The following is a 17845-nucleotide window of genomic DNA, read 5'->3' on the forward strand; positions in this document are numbered from 1 at the left end:
AAACAGTATGCATAAGGTCAGTCTATAAATTTATTGAAAAATTGCTAAAAAATGTTTCTTGTTTCATGATGCTTTATTTCAAATAATAGTTATTTTCTCTTTCAAAATTTTATATTAAGTTGTAAAGCTTTGGTTTTTCCACAGATTTGCATATTTTACAGAATCTGTGTACTTAGATTTTGTGACTTTTATATCTAGATAGATAAATTTAATAATATACATAAAAAAAAAACTGACTAAATGACTCAATGTAAAATAAAAGACTCTTCTTTATCATAGATTCCTATTGAAAGTAACAAGAAGTCAGAGGAGCAACACAATTTAACCAGCAGAATTTATTGATAAATATTCTTGATAACAATATTTTTATTTAAATATGTTGTCTTGATATATGTGTGTGTGTGCATATGCACACACATGCACAAAGGTTACAAAGCAGAAGTGCAATCAATAGATTTAGTCCATCCTCCTTTTGGGTTTGCTTTTCAACTTCAATGGCTAAGTGGTTTATACCCTTATCAAATAAAATGTGGATCATTTTCAGAATAATTTTTTAAAATCATAACTCTAATTACATTACACCCTTGTTCAAAAAGCCTCAGTGGCTCCCCATTGCCTAGAAACTAATGTCCCAATACATAACCTATTATGTAAGCCAATTGGGCTTTCTCCACTATTATGAAAGAGAAGTAAGCAGATGAAAAAAAAGTATTAGGAAGTCCATAATTTATTACTCAGTAATTTAAAAAATATGAATATTTTGGTTAAATAAAACAAAATGTAGTGATGAGATTTCAGGTTTTCTTTGGTACACAAGGCTAGTTCCCTCACTTTTATTGCCAGATCATAGTGTGAGCACCTCTATCCATCACAAGAAAACTGACAGAAATTTACCTACCTGCCATAAGATGATGTTCAAGGGAACACAGCTTTTAAAAAGTCTATGTGATGCACCAAGAGGACTAACAAGCCATTATCCTTCAGAGCAAAGTCTGCCATTTGGTTTAAATAAGTAGTTCTGAACTTGTCTGTCAGTTTCCCTTACAGTTGAGATGCCAATTTTTGAGTAATGTGAAAGATGTATTTTTTTTCTAGGAATGATTGTATTCTAAATTTTAAAACAAGCTAAATATTCTGGATCTGTGCCATTTGGGGACCTAATCTGAGTGGGTCTTGTGGCATAGACTAAGGTACTGTAATTCTAATTAGCCCTCCCTATCTCATAATGTAATAATTCTATCCTTTTAAAACTTGATCAGTAGTATTGTTAATGCTTGATTAGCCAATATTGGATTAGCTTTCTTCAAATTTTTGCCTATTTTCTTCAGGGTTTTTTTCCACGTTGAGATTTCCATGGGAAATCAATTCACTTTTGCTTAGAATAAATACTTTAAATCTTTATTCAGTAAGGGTATGGTGTTGACCAACTCTTTTTGTTTCTGAAACTGTTTATACATTTATTAACTCTTGAAAAATAGTTTGACTATGTATAAAATTCTGGGTTGGCAGTTATTATTTTTTGTCACCTCTCAGACAATATCATTTTAGTGTCTTTGGTCATGCATTGGTGCTATTGGAAAGTCACCAGCAGCCTAGTTATTGCTCATTTGAGAGTCATAATATCTTTGGAGGGGAGTTGATTTAAAGATCTTTTTATCTTTAGTGTTCAGCAGTTTTACAGTGACTTATCTAAGTCTGGATTTCATTTTATTTATTTTGCATGGTTTTCCTTGTGATTCTTTAATCTGTGGATTGATGTCTTTCATCATTTGGGGGAATTTCTCATTGTCTTTCTCCTCTCTTTATGGAGCTCTCATTAGATATATGTTAAACATTCTTACTTTAGTCTCAATGACTCAATTTATTTTTTAAACTTTCATCTCTGTTTTGGGGGTTACATCTTAGATCATTTTCTTCAATTCTACTTTCAGGTTTACTAATACTTTCTTCACCAATTTCAAACATGTTGTTAAAATGGTCCACTGAGTTTTGAGTTACAATTTTATCTTTCATTTCTAGGAGTCCTTTTTTTTACATTAAAAAAAATCTGGTAGCTTTTTATTTATTTTTCAAGCCTGTCTTTAATTTTTTAAAACAGATAAAATTACGTAGCTTTGTACTCTGAGAATCCCACTATCTAAAGTATTTGTGAGCCTGATTATATTGTCTGTGATGTCTACTGGCTCCACTCATAGTGTTTTGTTTCCCTGTGTGTTTAATACCTTTTTTTATTTTTTTATTATTATTTTTTAATTCTGGTTGCTCATTTTCTTTGAGGCTTTATCTGTGGAAGTTCTTTGAGGACAGCAATGAAGACGTTTCTTTAGAAGGAATTTATATTTGCTATGTTGTCAAAGGCCCTGAAAACGAAAGCCTTTTTCACCTGGTTTGATGAATGCCTTTAAGATGGTTCCACTTATTTCTCTGCTTACTGCCTTGTCATTTTTCAGTCCCTGGACATGAAAGCTCATGGATGCGTTCACAGTGACTTTTTAAAACATATTTTACCTATAATTTTAACTTTTTAAATTAGAAGAGTCATGGTAGATAACTATTTCTTAATACATGTGGAAAAGTGCTATAAATAAGATCTAGTGGGTAGTCTAGAATGATTGAAACCCACATTTTTATTAGTAAATACTGGAATAGTAATTGGGAAGACATATGGAAGAAACTGTTGAAAAATAAGACAAAAAGATTTGCCATCAGATATTGATACTCACTGTAAAGCTACTATAGTTAAGATAATATAGAGTTGGTATAGGAATGCACATTTCTGAAACTGATGAAAATCTGTAAATAGAACCAAGTAAGTAAGAGAACATAATATATAATGAAGAGGACATTTTAATTCAGTGGAAAATGATGAGTTCTTTGAAAAGTGGTTCTGATAAAATTTTTACTTTACTTTTAGAACCCTTCATCAGGCCATCTAAGATAAATTTTAGGTGGACTAAATTTTTAAATATAAAAAGAAAAAGATTTAAGGATAATTTTGAAGCTGTGAAATGTGTGAGAGAAAATTTTACTACACACATTTAAAAATGTATTTTAAAATAAAATCTAACCAAACTTGAAACCAAGTGAACATTTTTTTTGCTCTGCATGTTTAGGCTAAGTGGTAACTTCTCTGTTAAATCAGAGTTCCTAAAAATTTAAATGAGAAAAAATAACCTGACCCTGTGTATGCATGGGCAAAAGTTATAAACATTAAAGAATAGGTCATGCAAATGATTAATGGCTATATTAGAGATGTCCTACTTCCATATTAGCCAGAAATATGTAAATCAAAGGGTGGGACACCAGTTTTCTCTCATCATATTTTTTTTTTTTGCGGTACACGGGCCTCTCACTGTTGTGGCCTCTCCCGTTGTGGAGCACAGGCTCCAGACGTGCAGGCTTAGCAGCCATGGCTCACGGGCCTAGCTGCTCTGCGGCATGTGGGATCTTCCCGGACCAGAGCAAGAGCCCGTATCTCCTGCATTGGCAGGTGGGCTTTCAACCACTGCGCCACCAGGGAAGCCCTCTCATCATATTTTTAAAGTTAAAATGTTAAATAACCTCCTATGCTATTTAGCAGAAAGGAAGCAAGAAGTCTCATACAGTAGTAATGTATTTGAAAATTTCAAATATATATACTGTTGTACTAGCAATGCTTTGCTATCTGTTCTTCCTAGAGAAATAAAAGTATGACCATTTAATGGCATATGTACAATAGTATTTATTATACCAATCATAGCATTGTTTGAGGTAGCAAAAACTTGAGACAATTATAGTGCCATCCATCATTAGGGAAATTGATAAATCTATTAGGTTATATTTATATTATGGAATGTTATGAGGCTATGCATTATTATTATATTTGTTGATCTAGAGAGGTATCCCTATTAAATGAAAAAAGTAAGTTGCATATTAATATGAATAACATAACACTATCTTTAGAAAAAAATTCTAATTTATATATAAGTTAAAAGTGGCATAGAAGGAAATAACTTAAAGTTTAGATTCCTCAGTTGATTAAGGTTGAGGGCAGGGTAAAGGGGTTATTAACATTTTTCTTATAAATGTCCTTATTATTTTACTTCTACAATTAGCAAGTATATTTTAAAAAATATTTATTTATTTTCTTCATTTTTTGGCTGTGTTGGGTCTTAGTTGCAGCTTGCAGGATCTTTCGTTGTGGCACATGGGCTTCTCTCTAGTTGTGGCATATGGGTTTTCTCTCTGTAGTTGTGGTTCAGGCTCCAGAGCACATGGACTCTGTAGTTTGTGGCATGTGGGCTTAGTTGCCCCGCAGCATGTGGGATCTTAGTTCCCTGACCAGGGATGGAACCTACATCCCCTGCATTGGAAGGCAGATTCTTTACCACTGTACCACCAGAGAAGTCCCAGCATGTATATTTTTAATAAAAATAATAAATTAAAATTCAATAGTAAAATAAAATAAATCTAAGGGTTTATAGAGTAACATGTGCAGGCCTTATTCTGAGTTTTTATTTTGGTATAAAGGATGAGAGAAAAATTCATCTTTTTTTTTTTCTAAATAACTAATAGTTCCAAATCTGTTGAATAATACATTTCCCACTATTCTGAAATGCCACATCTATCATATACTTAATTCTATATTTATTCCCCTGATAGTATATTTATTTTCAGAATATCCTGACTTTTCTCAACATGTAAAATTAATTTTATGAAATGGAAAGATGCTCTGCAAAATAATTATTGAACACTGTGTTTGGACTCTAATATATTAATTTAAATTTATTAATGCAAATGTATGCTTATCTTACCTTATTCATTTATCAGTTGGTATAACATTAAATTTTCTGGAATTCAGCCTTTAATACATAGCCTCTCAGTTTTGAGTCTAGCAAATGGTAGAATGCTAAATTTACTAGTGCTAAAGACAAAGGACTATAATATTATTGTCAAAATGTCCCCTCTTTTCTAATGCATTGTGCTGGAAAAGATAGATGGATGTTAAATTGTCTATTGAATCATTAATGCTTATGCAAAGTCTGTCCTGTTTCTGTTTTATAATATATGTCTTTGGACCTTTAAAAGGTTACATTTTTACTTTTAATCACATCCAACATAGGTAACATTAACTACTTTTCTTTGTATTTGCTTCAAAAGATTAACATTTAGTTCTGAAAACCTATGACACAAAGCATTATTAGTCAACCCATTATAAAATATGAGCAATATAAAATCTAAAAGTAATATAACTAAATGAGAAAAGGTATTCATTGTACATATGAAACCAATTTTATATGAGACAGGTAAAGCCACACTGTTTGTGGTTGTGTGTATGTTTGGAAACATTTAAACATATGCTACTGTAAATATATTTTAAAAATTAATTATTTTTAAACAGAACAATGATTTATAGTCTATATATGTATATGTAAATTAAACTGGAATTATGGCTTTTTTCTTTAGTATAATCAAGGCAAAGAAAAATCTATATAAACACATGAGATACTACTTAGAATATTTGTCATTATTAATAAGTAAAATTCAGTGTAACAGAATCTAGACAAATGGAATTTTAATCTAACTAACCATCCCATTATATGGCGAAGAAATTTGAAATCCAGCAAGGTTAAATGATTTATCCCAGATCACAGAACCACTTGATAATGTAACTGGATTTTCCTGAGTATGCTTTTCCTTGTCGAGTGTGCTTTTGTTTGCATCACACTACGCTATTTATATGAATGAAGTATGTATATTTATAAGTCATTATTAAAATATAAAGAGCTAAATAAGTAACACATTTGCTATCCTGACAGAGTTTTATAAGTAGTATTAATATATTGAAGAGTGGGCAAAATGTATAACACAGTAGATGTCATCTTAAAGAAATTTGGGTTTCATTTTTAGACAAGTACTTTGATAAATTGAAGATTTTTAAGTAAATTGTTATAATCAAAACTAATTACAATTTTGAAAGTAGTTTGGGTTTAAATTAATGCACTTGGAAAGGAGACTTTTCTGATAAATCTATTTGTACCCACTGTACAGATTGTAACTGACAGCTGGTTTTATGAGCCATATATAACACACTATGGTAGACACCAAAACACCCTGTCAGTTAAGAAATCTCTCATTTCTGTCAGTGAAGAGTAAACCTACATAAAATAGTGTGACTTTATTTTGCTTGAATAGAAGAAAATAGGAGTGTTAAATTATAGTCTAGTTCTAATATCATAAGTAGTAAAATTCTGTCAAGTTATTATCATATATATGATGTTCAACAACAGTCACTGAGTTTGTTGTTTTAAATCTTGTTTGGGGTAAGATGATTTGGAGTGAGATTATTTGAGCTCTTTCTTACCTTCAGGTTTTTTTTTTTTAATTTAGCTATTATATATATTTGTTATTGAAAATATAAATTTATTTTTAAAACTTGGTCAAAAACTTGATTGACTTGTACTTTTTTGCCCTTTTCAATAACAAAAAAGAGAACAGAGAAACAACAACAAAACCTCCACAGTTTTTCTTTTTGTAGCCAAATATTAGTAACCAGTATATTTAAATTATATCTGAGATGACACAATTCTCTAATATAAAATTAGAGAAAAATCTTTTAGCATTTTTATGTAGTTTATAAATAGGGGATTCTATCAATGTTAATTTTACTTCACCTTCAATAATTTCTCAAATTAAAATATTTCTATTTGCTTTCAAGTTATGTAATATTTATAAATGATACTTGTAGATTTCTACTTTTACATTTTTTTCTTAGCTTTAATGATCATTCTAACATTATGATCATGACTCTAACATATGTGTTTCTATATTTGCATTGCAGTTTAGATGTAGAAAGGCATCCTATCTCCTTGAAGAAAGTATATCATGAATTATGGTAAACTACTATATGCGAACTCTAGCATACACTAAATGAAATAATCTTATGTTCTATTGTTTATTTCTGTGCTTCTTAATCTCTCTTTAAGAATGAAAACAATTACACCTTTGTAAATTTCTTACAAAATCTATTGCACATTTTATTGTTTTCTCGGATAAAGTGGGCTTGTTAGTTTTTACAACAAATATTCACATTATTTACTTTAAAATGATCATTCAAAACTATGAAGTACTTTACACTTTTTGAATTTTACCTAAATGTTTATTTTTGATATTAAAAGATAAATGCTAATCAATTGAGTTTCTAATATTCTACTGCTTGCTTGGAGGCAAAGATTATAGATTAGACATGGTTTCTGAAATTTTAAAAAATTAATAAAAGACAGATCAGAAAAATATACAACTATCGTAAATTTATATTAACAAATACAGTGGTTGAAAAGGTGTAGTGCAAAGAAAGGACATACCTGCATTATGCTTCTGGTTGGAAAATGGTGAAAAATTGATAAAGTTTTTTAAAGGAAATGTTATTTGAACAATGATATATGGTATGAATAGGGTGGATATTGGTATAGAAGATAATTGTATTCCATTTAACCAGAACAATCTAGAGCAAAAATACTGATTCTTCACGCGTATCTAGTGCTTACCAAAAGGCCTCTCACAGAGTAGATGTTCATAAATACTTGATGATTAGTGAATTGAGTACATGTACACATACACACTAAGTTATCTTAACTAAGTTGGGTAATATTATATGTTCTCAGGTCAATTTAATAGAGAAAGGTGGATAGGGTGCAGAAAATTGGAGAAGTAGAAGTGACATTTTTACATTTCTATAATGTATATAAATTATTATGCCTCTACTTACATGCCTCCATGTCATTTCTTTTTTATGACCTAGTAGATTGATGATAATTTTTCTTTCTGTACTTTTTGCTCTTTTTTGCTGTCTTCTACTTCCTAACATGAGTTTTCTTTAATAAGTGTTAAAATCTTAAACTCTTAGAATTAACATGTTAAGAAAACCTTTTTAGGGAGAAAAAGCCTAGGGGAAGGCGTGGGGACTTAAATTCATTAAATCTGCCCTATGCTCCATAATGTACTAGGCATCTTATCTGTGTCAAGTATTTAAACAATATTTAACATAAATATGACTAATTAAGAAGGAATTTTGATCTGTATTTCTTAGGTGATGAAACTGAGGCTGAGAGATATTACATTTTCCTCCAATCATATGGTATAAGCATGATTCAAATCCAGGAGCATATGGCTCAGAAACCCGTGTGTGTGTATGTGTGCGCGCGTGCGTGCGTGCACTTGAATGTGTGTTTTCTAGTTTAGCATCTCAAGGTCAGATAAAAACTTTATTTTCTACAAGAATGATTTTTTTTTTATTTCCTTATGCATTAAGTGAGACTAAAATAAATTCATAGTTCTAAAGTCTACTCATGTAAAAATTTTGTAAAATTTAGTGTATGTGGTATGAAGGGAGGATTTTCAGAATAAAAGCATCCAAATCTATTCTTCCATCTCCATTTGTCTCTACAAGAATGTGAGTACTGTGAGGGCGGGAATTTTTGTGTATTCTGTTCGTGATATATCCCTACCTCTCCTTTGCCAAATATGTGAAGATACATAGATTGTTTATTGAGGGATGGTGAGTGCCAGAGAGATGTCCTTTGCCTATACTTTTGTATGTGCTACTAGAGATATTTTCTATTCAACTAATGTACATCATGACACTCACCATTATATAGCTCAATCCAGAAATACAAGTAATGTTAATTCACCCTTCTCACACATGCAAACTTATTGAAGTTTAGCCCAAGTATTTTTTAAATGCAACAGATTGGAGTTTATCTTGGAAGGGTGCTTCCATCTGTGAAAACACTCATTGGAAGAAGGAAGAACACTTTAAAATAAATCCACCAGCTGTATTGATAATGCTGTAGTGACATGAAGGCCTGAATATGATAGAACTATTTGTTAAAATAGTTATACCATATGAGAGAATAGCTGGCTTGTGAGTTTTTCGTGTTCCTTGATAATGACTTTAAAAATCATTAAATTGTAGAGGGATGACACTAATGAAGTTTCAAGCTATAACTTTAAAATGAAAAACAAAGAATAAAAGTTGAAGTTATCTTAAAATTAACTCACGTAAATGGCATAAGTTGTTCCTTAGAATATGCTTTAAAAATCCCAATGTGTAATAGAAAATTCAGCACCGAGAAGACACTGGGTAAGTTAATGGACCGGATAACAGTCAACGCCTGTTCTTTTGTGTTGAGATAAAAACAGCAAACATATCAAACATCGTTTTTGTCTTTTAGATTTTTGTTTAAAAAAGGGAAAAGTCATCATCCTTTATATATAAAATAAATCTGTGCACAAAAGATCAGATATTTATTTTCTTTCCCTCCTAACATAGCCCTGTACATTTTTTCTTTCACACAGTAGAAGACTAAAATACTTGTGACTGAATAACATGAAGAAACCAGTTGAAGTGGTTGTGTATTTTCTAGAAGGAGACTGCTGGGTTGTCTTTAAAGTACCCTACTAAATTTAAATTTTATAGCCTTTACTTTTAGAAAGGTTTAAGAGCTCACAGAATAGGAGTCAAAACTCTAGTTTAGAAGGAGGGCTCAAGAAATCTTCCCACTTACTATGAGAGAAATAATTGATATTGATCTTGACATTCTTGATGGGAAGAGTTGAGGAAGTGTTCCCTTTCTAACAGGTTTCTGAATGTCTTTGACGCTGAGTACCCATATCTCTACACATGGAGTTATCTACCGTTTCTTCAAAATTAATTGTAAGAGGTCGATTGCAAAGGTGACTTCTGAATAGGTGCTTAATGTTGGCTTAGCCCATTTTCAAAACCATGTTTGTATATTCTGTGATATATGCCAATGCTTTCCATTTTTTAGGTTTAAATTGTTTCTTCTTCAAATTCCCTGTAATTCCACTCCCTTTCTGAGAATTTCCACATCATCTATACAGTAGTCTTCCTAGTTAGTCCCTTAGTACTGGCACCCTTCTATTAAAAAACTTCAATTAAATACCAAACCCTTAAGTTGACAGTGAAGATTCTCCATAATTTGGTCCAAACACATTTTCCAAATATATCTCCTAATCATCATTTCCTAAGTGGATGAATGAACTACTCTAGCCAAACTGCCAAGTCATTACGCCAAGACATATTTTGAACTTTTCTGATTATTTACTCATTTCAGTCTACAATGACTGTATCACATTCCCTCTCATCTCTTAGGTCTGTCACCTCCAGAGTCATTTTGAATGCCACCAATTTTAAAACTGATTCTAAACCTTAGCCTGAAATGACTTCTTACTCCGATAGCAAATCATTTTGATATCAGGGAACGTAAATTTGCCTTAAAAAAAATTGTCATGGTGATTTTTTAATTTAAGAAACATTCAGTAATTCTTATTAATTTAAAAAAAATTTATAGTCTCCTATAATTTTATTTTGATGTAATGGTTACACTTGGAGTTATGACAGTGCTGAAAAATTACTAGACAGTTTTATTGTCAATGATAGGCTGTGATAGATCAGGCCCAGTAAGTTTGACAGCGGTAGCATATCATGAGCCATAAGTGTAATTTTAAATGTTTTATTTGTTGCATTTAAAAAAATATGTATCTCTTTCTCTTCTGTGATTATTTTATGTGCAGTCTTGAAACTAATTTGGGGCTCATAAAACAATCAGTATTCTTGTGGAAAGATCCTTAGGTGTTTAAGTAGATTATATTCTTTCTGCATTGTTTTTTCCTCAAATATCCTTAAAAGTTATCTGCAATTGACATTTTTTGCTATGATACTCTTTTTATATTATAAAAACTTCTAGTTATGCAATAGGATTTTTTAGTCAGTGAGTCAGTAAATATTTGTTAATCAATCATGTCACATGTTCCTGATGTGTCAAGTAAGATGAGGAAAGAATACTGACAATGACTTTGAGATTTTCTCGGCAGTGATTAACTGCTTGCTTAATTGCAGGTGCTGAGTTAGTGGATCAATGGGTTTAAGTAGGAACTAAAGAAGTTTGCTTAGGAGTAGACCAATTAATTTTAAGCTCGTAACTGTTCATTATGAACAGTTCGTTTAATGTTTACCACTATTAGGCAAAATTATCCAAAACCAGACCAACGACCAATGAGATAAGTCTGTATTTGTTTACCATTATCATACTAAAGCATTTTGTAAGTAAATACAAGGTGACACCTAAGTATTATTTAATTTTTAGGAAAAAAAACTATTAATTTGTAACATTAATTAAAATTTTAGACTGTAAATTTACATCTTTACTTTGATATTTGTGTATAGTAGAGTTGCAAATTATTTCCATTCAGTAGAAAATATAACTCCAAAAGTGATGTTTTTTTGTCTTCTAGGATATTGTCCAGTTTTGCATCTAATTTAGCAGTCTTATTCAAATATCCCTTTATAAAAAAACTTTATTTTCTACAAGAATGATTTTTTTATTGCCTTACACATTGCCTATATAATTCCCAGTCCTGTAAGTGTACTTTTTAAAATAACAACTTTATTGAGATATAATTCATATTCCATACATTTTGCCAATGTAAAGTGCACAGTTCAGTGATGGTGAATAAATTTGCAGAGTTACAATCGTTACCACAATCAAATTGAGCATATTTTTATCATCCCAAAATGAAACTGTATACCCATTAGCAGCTGTTTTCCATTTGTTTTCAGATTCCCAGTCATAGGCAATTATCAATCTGCTTTGTCTCTTTGGTTTTGCCTATTCTACATATTTTCTATAAATGGAATCATATAATGTGTAGTATTTTGTGAATGGCTTCTTTCACTTAGCATAATATTTTCAAGGTTCAGCCATGTCGTAGCATTTATCATTACTTCATTACTTTTTATTGCCAAATAACGTCGATTATATGGATATACAACATTTTTTTTTTAGCCTTTCATCAGTTGATGATCAGTTGAGTTGTTTTCATTTTAGCCATTAAGAATAATACTGCCATGGACATTAGTGTACAAAGTTTTACATAGATATATGTTGTGAATTTTCTTGGGTGTACACCGAAGAGTGAAATTGCTGAATCTCATGGTAACTTTACTTTTAAAACTTATGAGGAACTGCCAAACTATTTTTTAAAGCAGCTACATCATTTTCCAATCCCATCAGCAGCTTATGAGAGTTCCAATTTCTTCACATCTTTGCCAACACTTTTCACTGTATGTCTTTTCAACTATAGCCCACTAAGCAGGTGAGAAGTGATATTTCATTGTCATTTTGGCTAGCATTTTTCTGATAGATGATGTTGAGTGTCATTTCTTATGCTTTTTGTCCATTTATATGTTTCTGGAGAAATGTTTATACTAATACTTTGCTCATTTTAATTGGCTATTTGTTTGTTATTAGTGAGTTGTAGATATTCTTCACATATTCAAGATGCAAATTTCTTATCATGTATGGTTTTCTCCTGTTCTGGTTTTCTTTTAACTTTTCTGATGGCATCCTTTTAATTTTGATGAAATCCAATTTATCTATATTTTTGCTGTTGCTTGTGCATGGTTGTCATATCTAAAAACCATTGCCTAATCCAAGGTCATGAAGATTTGCTCCAATGTTGTCTTCTAAGAGTTTTATAAATTTAGCTCTAAAATTTAGATCTATCATCCATTGTTAGTTAACTTTTATATACAGTGTAAGGTAGAGTTTCAACTTAATCCTTTTGCATGTGGAATTTGGTTATTACAGTATCACTTGTTGAAGAGAATGTTCTTTACCTATTGAATTGTCTTGGAACCCTTTTAAAAATCAGTTGGGGCTTCCCTGGTGGCACAGTGGTTGAGAGTCTGCCTGCCGATGCAGGGGACACGGGTTCGTGCCCCGGTCCGGGAAGATCCGACATGCCGCGGAGCGGCTGGGCCCGTGAGCCATGGCCACTGAGCCTGCGCGTCCGGAACCTGTGCTCTGCAACGGGAGAGGCCGCAACAGTGAGAGGCCTGAGTACCGCAAAAAAAAAAAAAAAAAAAAAAAAATCAGTTGAACATATTGGGTTGGCCAAAAAGTCATTCAGGTTCCAAGTGTACTAAAGAAACATTTACATTTGTCAGTTGTGACTGTTGGTTTCTAAGAAGACCAATACTCCATTGAGCAATACTCCACTGTATACTATGTCTTCTTTATCCATTCATCTGTCAATGGACATCCGGGTTGCCTCCACATCCCAACTTTTGTAAATAATGCTGCTATGAACATGGGGTGCATGTAATCCTTCGAATAGTGTTTTCGTTTTCTTCATATATATGCCCAGGAGTGGAATGGCTGAGCCACATGGTAGTTCTGTTTTTGGTTTTTTGAGGAACCTCCATACTGTTTTCCACAGTGGCTACATCAATTAACATTCCCACCAACAGTGCACAATGATTTCCTTTTCCCAGACAGAGGTTTGAGGGCCTGAAATAAGGTGGTAAGCACAGAAATGGAGTGGAGAAACAGATCTGAGAATAAGAGAAATATTGTTAAACCACCATGAATGCTGTTAAAACCATGCATTTAGATCTATTTTAAAGTGTTTTACTCAGTTATGGAATGTCAGTTTGATTCTTTTTTAACAGATTACAATATTCTAATTATATTTTATTGTTTCATCTATTTTGTGTGTCTTTTTAGTCTGAATTTTTATTAAAATTAATTTAAAGTTTTCATCTGCTAACTTTACTTTCTGGATCACCTTGGGGTCTGCTTCATTTATTTTTCTGATTATCAGGGATTTAGTTCTGTCTTTTCTTATGCCTAGAAATTTTTTATTTAGTGCTGGACATCTTATATAAGATGATTGGTGTTAAAACTTAAATAAAGACCTGGTAAAGTTCTAGAAATATAGTAAAGTGTCAATAAATAGTAAAGATGATTGTTGTTGTTTATTATCATCAGTATTTTATATAGGAATTTGTATTTATGATTGAAGTTAGTTATGGAAGCAATGTATGTGTTTTCGAAGACCTTCAAAAGTACTTTAAACCAAAGCCAAAAGAAAAACAAATGCATTTGTTTCATATTGTTAAATATGTTCTACCATCTCTTTTTTAAAAAGTATTTTTAGAGTATTTTTATATTTATTAAAAAATTGTGAAGATGGTACAGAGAATTTCCATACAAAGTTTCACCTACTATTAACATCTGACATTGTATAGTACATTTATTACAATTAATGAAACATTATTAATATATTATTATTAACTAAAATTTATAGTTTCTTCAGATTTCCTTTGTTTTCACCTCATGCCCTTTTTCTGATCCAGGATCCTGTCCAAAATAACAGATTACATTTAGTTGTCACATCTCCTTAGGGACCTCTTGACTGTTACAGCTTCTCAAAATTTTCCTTAGTTTTGACAAAATACTTGACAGCTTTGAGGAATACTGGTCAGGCCCAATATTTTAATTTTCATTAGAGGAAAACATTCTTCTGAAATATTCAACTTATTATTTATTATTTAGTAAATGATGATGTAGTTGTATAATTTATGAACAAGTCGGGTTCCAAAAATAATTTTTTTTAACATCTTAATTGGAGTATAATTGCTTTACAATGTTGTGTTAGTTTCTGCTGTATAACAAAGTGAATCAGCTATACGCATAGGTGTATCCCCATATCCCCTCCCTCTTGCATCTCCCTCCCACCCTCCTTATCCCACCCCTCTAGGTGGTCACAAGGCACCGAGCTGATGCCCCTGTGCTATGCAGCTGCTTCCCGCTAGCTATCTATTTTACATTTGGTAGTGTATATATGTCAATGTTACTCTCTCACTTCGTCGCAGCTTACCCTTCCCCCTCTCCGTGTCCTCAAGTCCATTCTCTACGTCTGTGTCTTTGTTCCTGTCCTGCCCCGAGGTTCATCAAAACAATTTTTTTTTTTTAGATTCCATATATATGTGTTAGCATACAGTATTTGTTTTTCTCTTTCTGACTTCACTCTGTATGACAGACTCTAGGTCCATCCACCTCACTACAAATAACTCAATTTCATTTCTTTTTCTGGCAGAGTAATTAATATTCCATTGTATACATGTGCCACATCTTCTTTATCCATTTATCTGTCGATGGACACTTAACGTTGCTTCCATGTCCTGGCTATTGTAAATAGTGCTGCAGTGAACATTGTGGTACATGACTCATGGTTTTCTCAGGGTATATGCCCAGTAGTGGGATTGCTGGGTCATATGGCAGTTCTCTTTTTAGTCCAGAAATCCTTTTTTTAAAAATTATTAATTAATTAATTAATTAATTTATGGCTGCGTTGGGTCTTCATTGCTGCCCGCAGGCTTTCTCTAGTTGCGGCGAGTGGGGGCTACTCTTTGTTGCGGTGCGTGGGCTTCTCATTGTGGTGGCTTCTCATGTTGTGGAGCACGGGCTCTAGGCGCATGGACTTCAGTTGTTGTGGCTCACGGGCTCTAGAGTGCAGGCTCAGTAGTTGTAGCGCACGGGCTTAGTTGCCCTGCGGCATGTGAGATCTTACTGGACCAGGGATCGAACCCGTGTCCCCTGCATTGGCAGGCGGATTCTTAACCACTGCGCCACCGGGGAAGTCCCTAGAAATTCTTAATGAAACGTAAAGAATTCTAAGCTAATCTATAATAGTCAAATGTGTGGAAGGGAGCGATTAGGGATGAACTTGTTAAGGTTTAGTCCTGTATAATGAGTTTCGTCTGCATATTTGGTTAATAAGATGTTACTGAAGGAGGATGGTCAACAAAGAGTGTCACAGTACATAGTATCCATGGACAGCCCAGAAGAAATGAAGGGAAATAGAGCCCTGGTTGCTTTTAATTTAGTTAAATGGAGGATAACCTGGATAACCTGAGCATAATCTTTTTTTTTTCCTTAAGGTTTAGATTTTAAGCTTGTTCAAGCAATCTACCTAACTAATCTTTGTTAAAACTGAAAATAAATATTTATAGCAGGATAGAGTTAGATGCCTTGTGAAAGAAAAATAGTTACAGAACATTCATATTTTAAATTTCGACTACCAAAATTATTCATTTATTAATATGATGTATATTGAATACTCCTATATATTACTTTGCTAATAATTGCTTTATAGCTCCTGATGATGGTAAACAGTATTATAACCTCTGCATCTTATACATATCTTGATTTCAATCCAATAATCTAATAGAAAAATTAGGTCATAATTTGAATGTTTAAAAGGTACATTGTTACATAAGAAAATTTTATTTTATTTTATTTTTGCAGAACTATTATGGAGCTGCTAAGATGATTTTTTCTGATAACCCACTTGGTCTGACCTGTGGAATGGTATGTCCAACTTCTGATCTTTGTGTAGGTGGATGCAATTTATATGCCACTGAAGAGGGACCAATTAATATTGGTGGATTGCAACAGTTTGCTACTGAGGTATGTAAGATGTATACATTGTTTCCCTCCCCCCAAAGCACAAAAATCTTAAAATAACTTTAATTCTTGATGCTTTGTTGATATCCAATATTTTTAGTGTGATAATACAGGTAAAGTGAAAGTGTTTTGTGCCATAAACAGTATTTTTATTCAACAATTTGGCTTCAAAAATGAAATTTTCTAAACCCATATGTCAATTTAATTGTAATCCCAGAAGGTTATTAAAAAACTTTCACTGAAAATTATATAAAGTGGAGGATCTGAAAATGGGATATATTCATTAACTTTACATTGGAGTGTGGCTAGGAGCCCTCATTATGAAAAGACTATCTTGCTTAACTGATTCTTTTTCCAGAAACTGTCTTTAATCTTTACAGCTTGAAATAATGCATCAGTATTCTTCTGTAATATTTTTTGAGTAATAGAGGTTGTAGAATTATCAAACACCCTGAAACTGAATAATATTCTTTAACATTAGCTTTTGTGAATTTATGGATTAAAAGCTGGTGTGTTATTTGAATGCAAATTTATAATAAAGTAATATGAACACATTTTGTCCCTATTTATCCTGTAAGTTTGTGCCATGTCTTTCTCTTTTATGAATCCTTTTTAAATGACTTTGATTCTCTGGGACATCTTATTCTCTCTGGGGTCTCCTTTTTGGAGTCAACTACCAGGTCAATTCCCATGTGTCATTTAAATGACCAGCTTATATGGAGGTTCCAGTAAAATTTTGTAATCCTTGGTGTCCAGTTGGCTAGAATACCAAATTAAATGCCTGTCAACACTAGATTTTTAGTTAATGACTTCCCTGTCTGATTTTGTCAACTTAAACACAGTATATTCTTTCTTTTTAGGACCCTTCCCATAGTATCCCTCAAGCTTAAATTTCACTTTGCTTTTAGTAATAAATCAGGGTTATTCCCTTCCTGCTTTCTGACAGGTTAATTCTAAGGAAGGGCTCCTGGGAATGAGAAAATAGAAACAATTTGAGGTTGTGAGTTGTTGCAATAAATTCTTGGATTTAATTTCTTTTCCTACCAAATTCAAAATTGCATTAGGCTTACCTGACCAGTGCAAGGTATGATCTTTACAACCTGAGAAAATCCTTAGTTGATGGAGAAGATTCACTTGAATTCTTCCACATTTTTCTTTGGGGACTCATTGCCTCTTCATTAAAACAGGGCAAGCTTGCAAGGATATAGTAAGTAAAAGGTCACATAATATGTATACGAACTAACACTGCATTTCAAAACAAGATGAGTTAAAATAATATTGTTAGTTTGTCAGTAACCTGACAACAGAGAGGGAGAAGGCGAAAGGGGGAGAGCGATAAGGAAAGGAGAGGAGAGGGGGAGAGAGAGAGAGAGAGAGAGAGAGCGCAGGAGAGAGGAAACAGAGAGAGGGAGAGAAAGGGAAACACCATTCCTCTGAGAACTCTCACTTGGTTTTAATGAGGTTACTACCACTGCTTTCCAAAGCAGTCTGTTTATTTAAGACATAGCATAGATTAGAATGGCATTAAAATT

The 17845-nt window shown here is 32.5% G+C and overlaps 1 protein-coding gene across 2 annotated transcripts in view; it reads left to right on the plus strand.

Annotated features, from left to right (window-relative positions):
* DPYD (dihydropyrimidine dehydrogenase) overlaps positions 1 to 17845 on the plus strand; it is an 803004-nt gene that overhangs the window by 195588 nt on the left and 589571 nt on the right. For both annotated transcript variants that reach the window (XM_082832404.1, XM_082832405.1), the window contains exon 5: positions 16155 to 16316. In XM_082832404.1, the coding sequence (XP_082688530.1) occupies positions 16155 to 16316 (162 nt within the window). The remainder of the gene's footprint in view (positions 1 to 16154; positions 16317 to 17845) is intronic.

The sequence above is a fragment of the Leucopleurus acutus genome, assembly GCF_964270905.1.
Source record: "Leucopleurus acutus genome assembly, chromosome: 2".
Classification (NCBI taxonomy): Eukaryota; Metazoa; Chordata; class Mammalia; order Artiodactyla; family Delphinidae; genus Leucopleurus; species Leucopleurus acutus.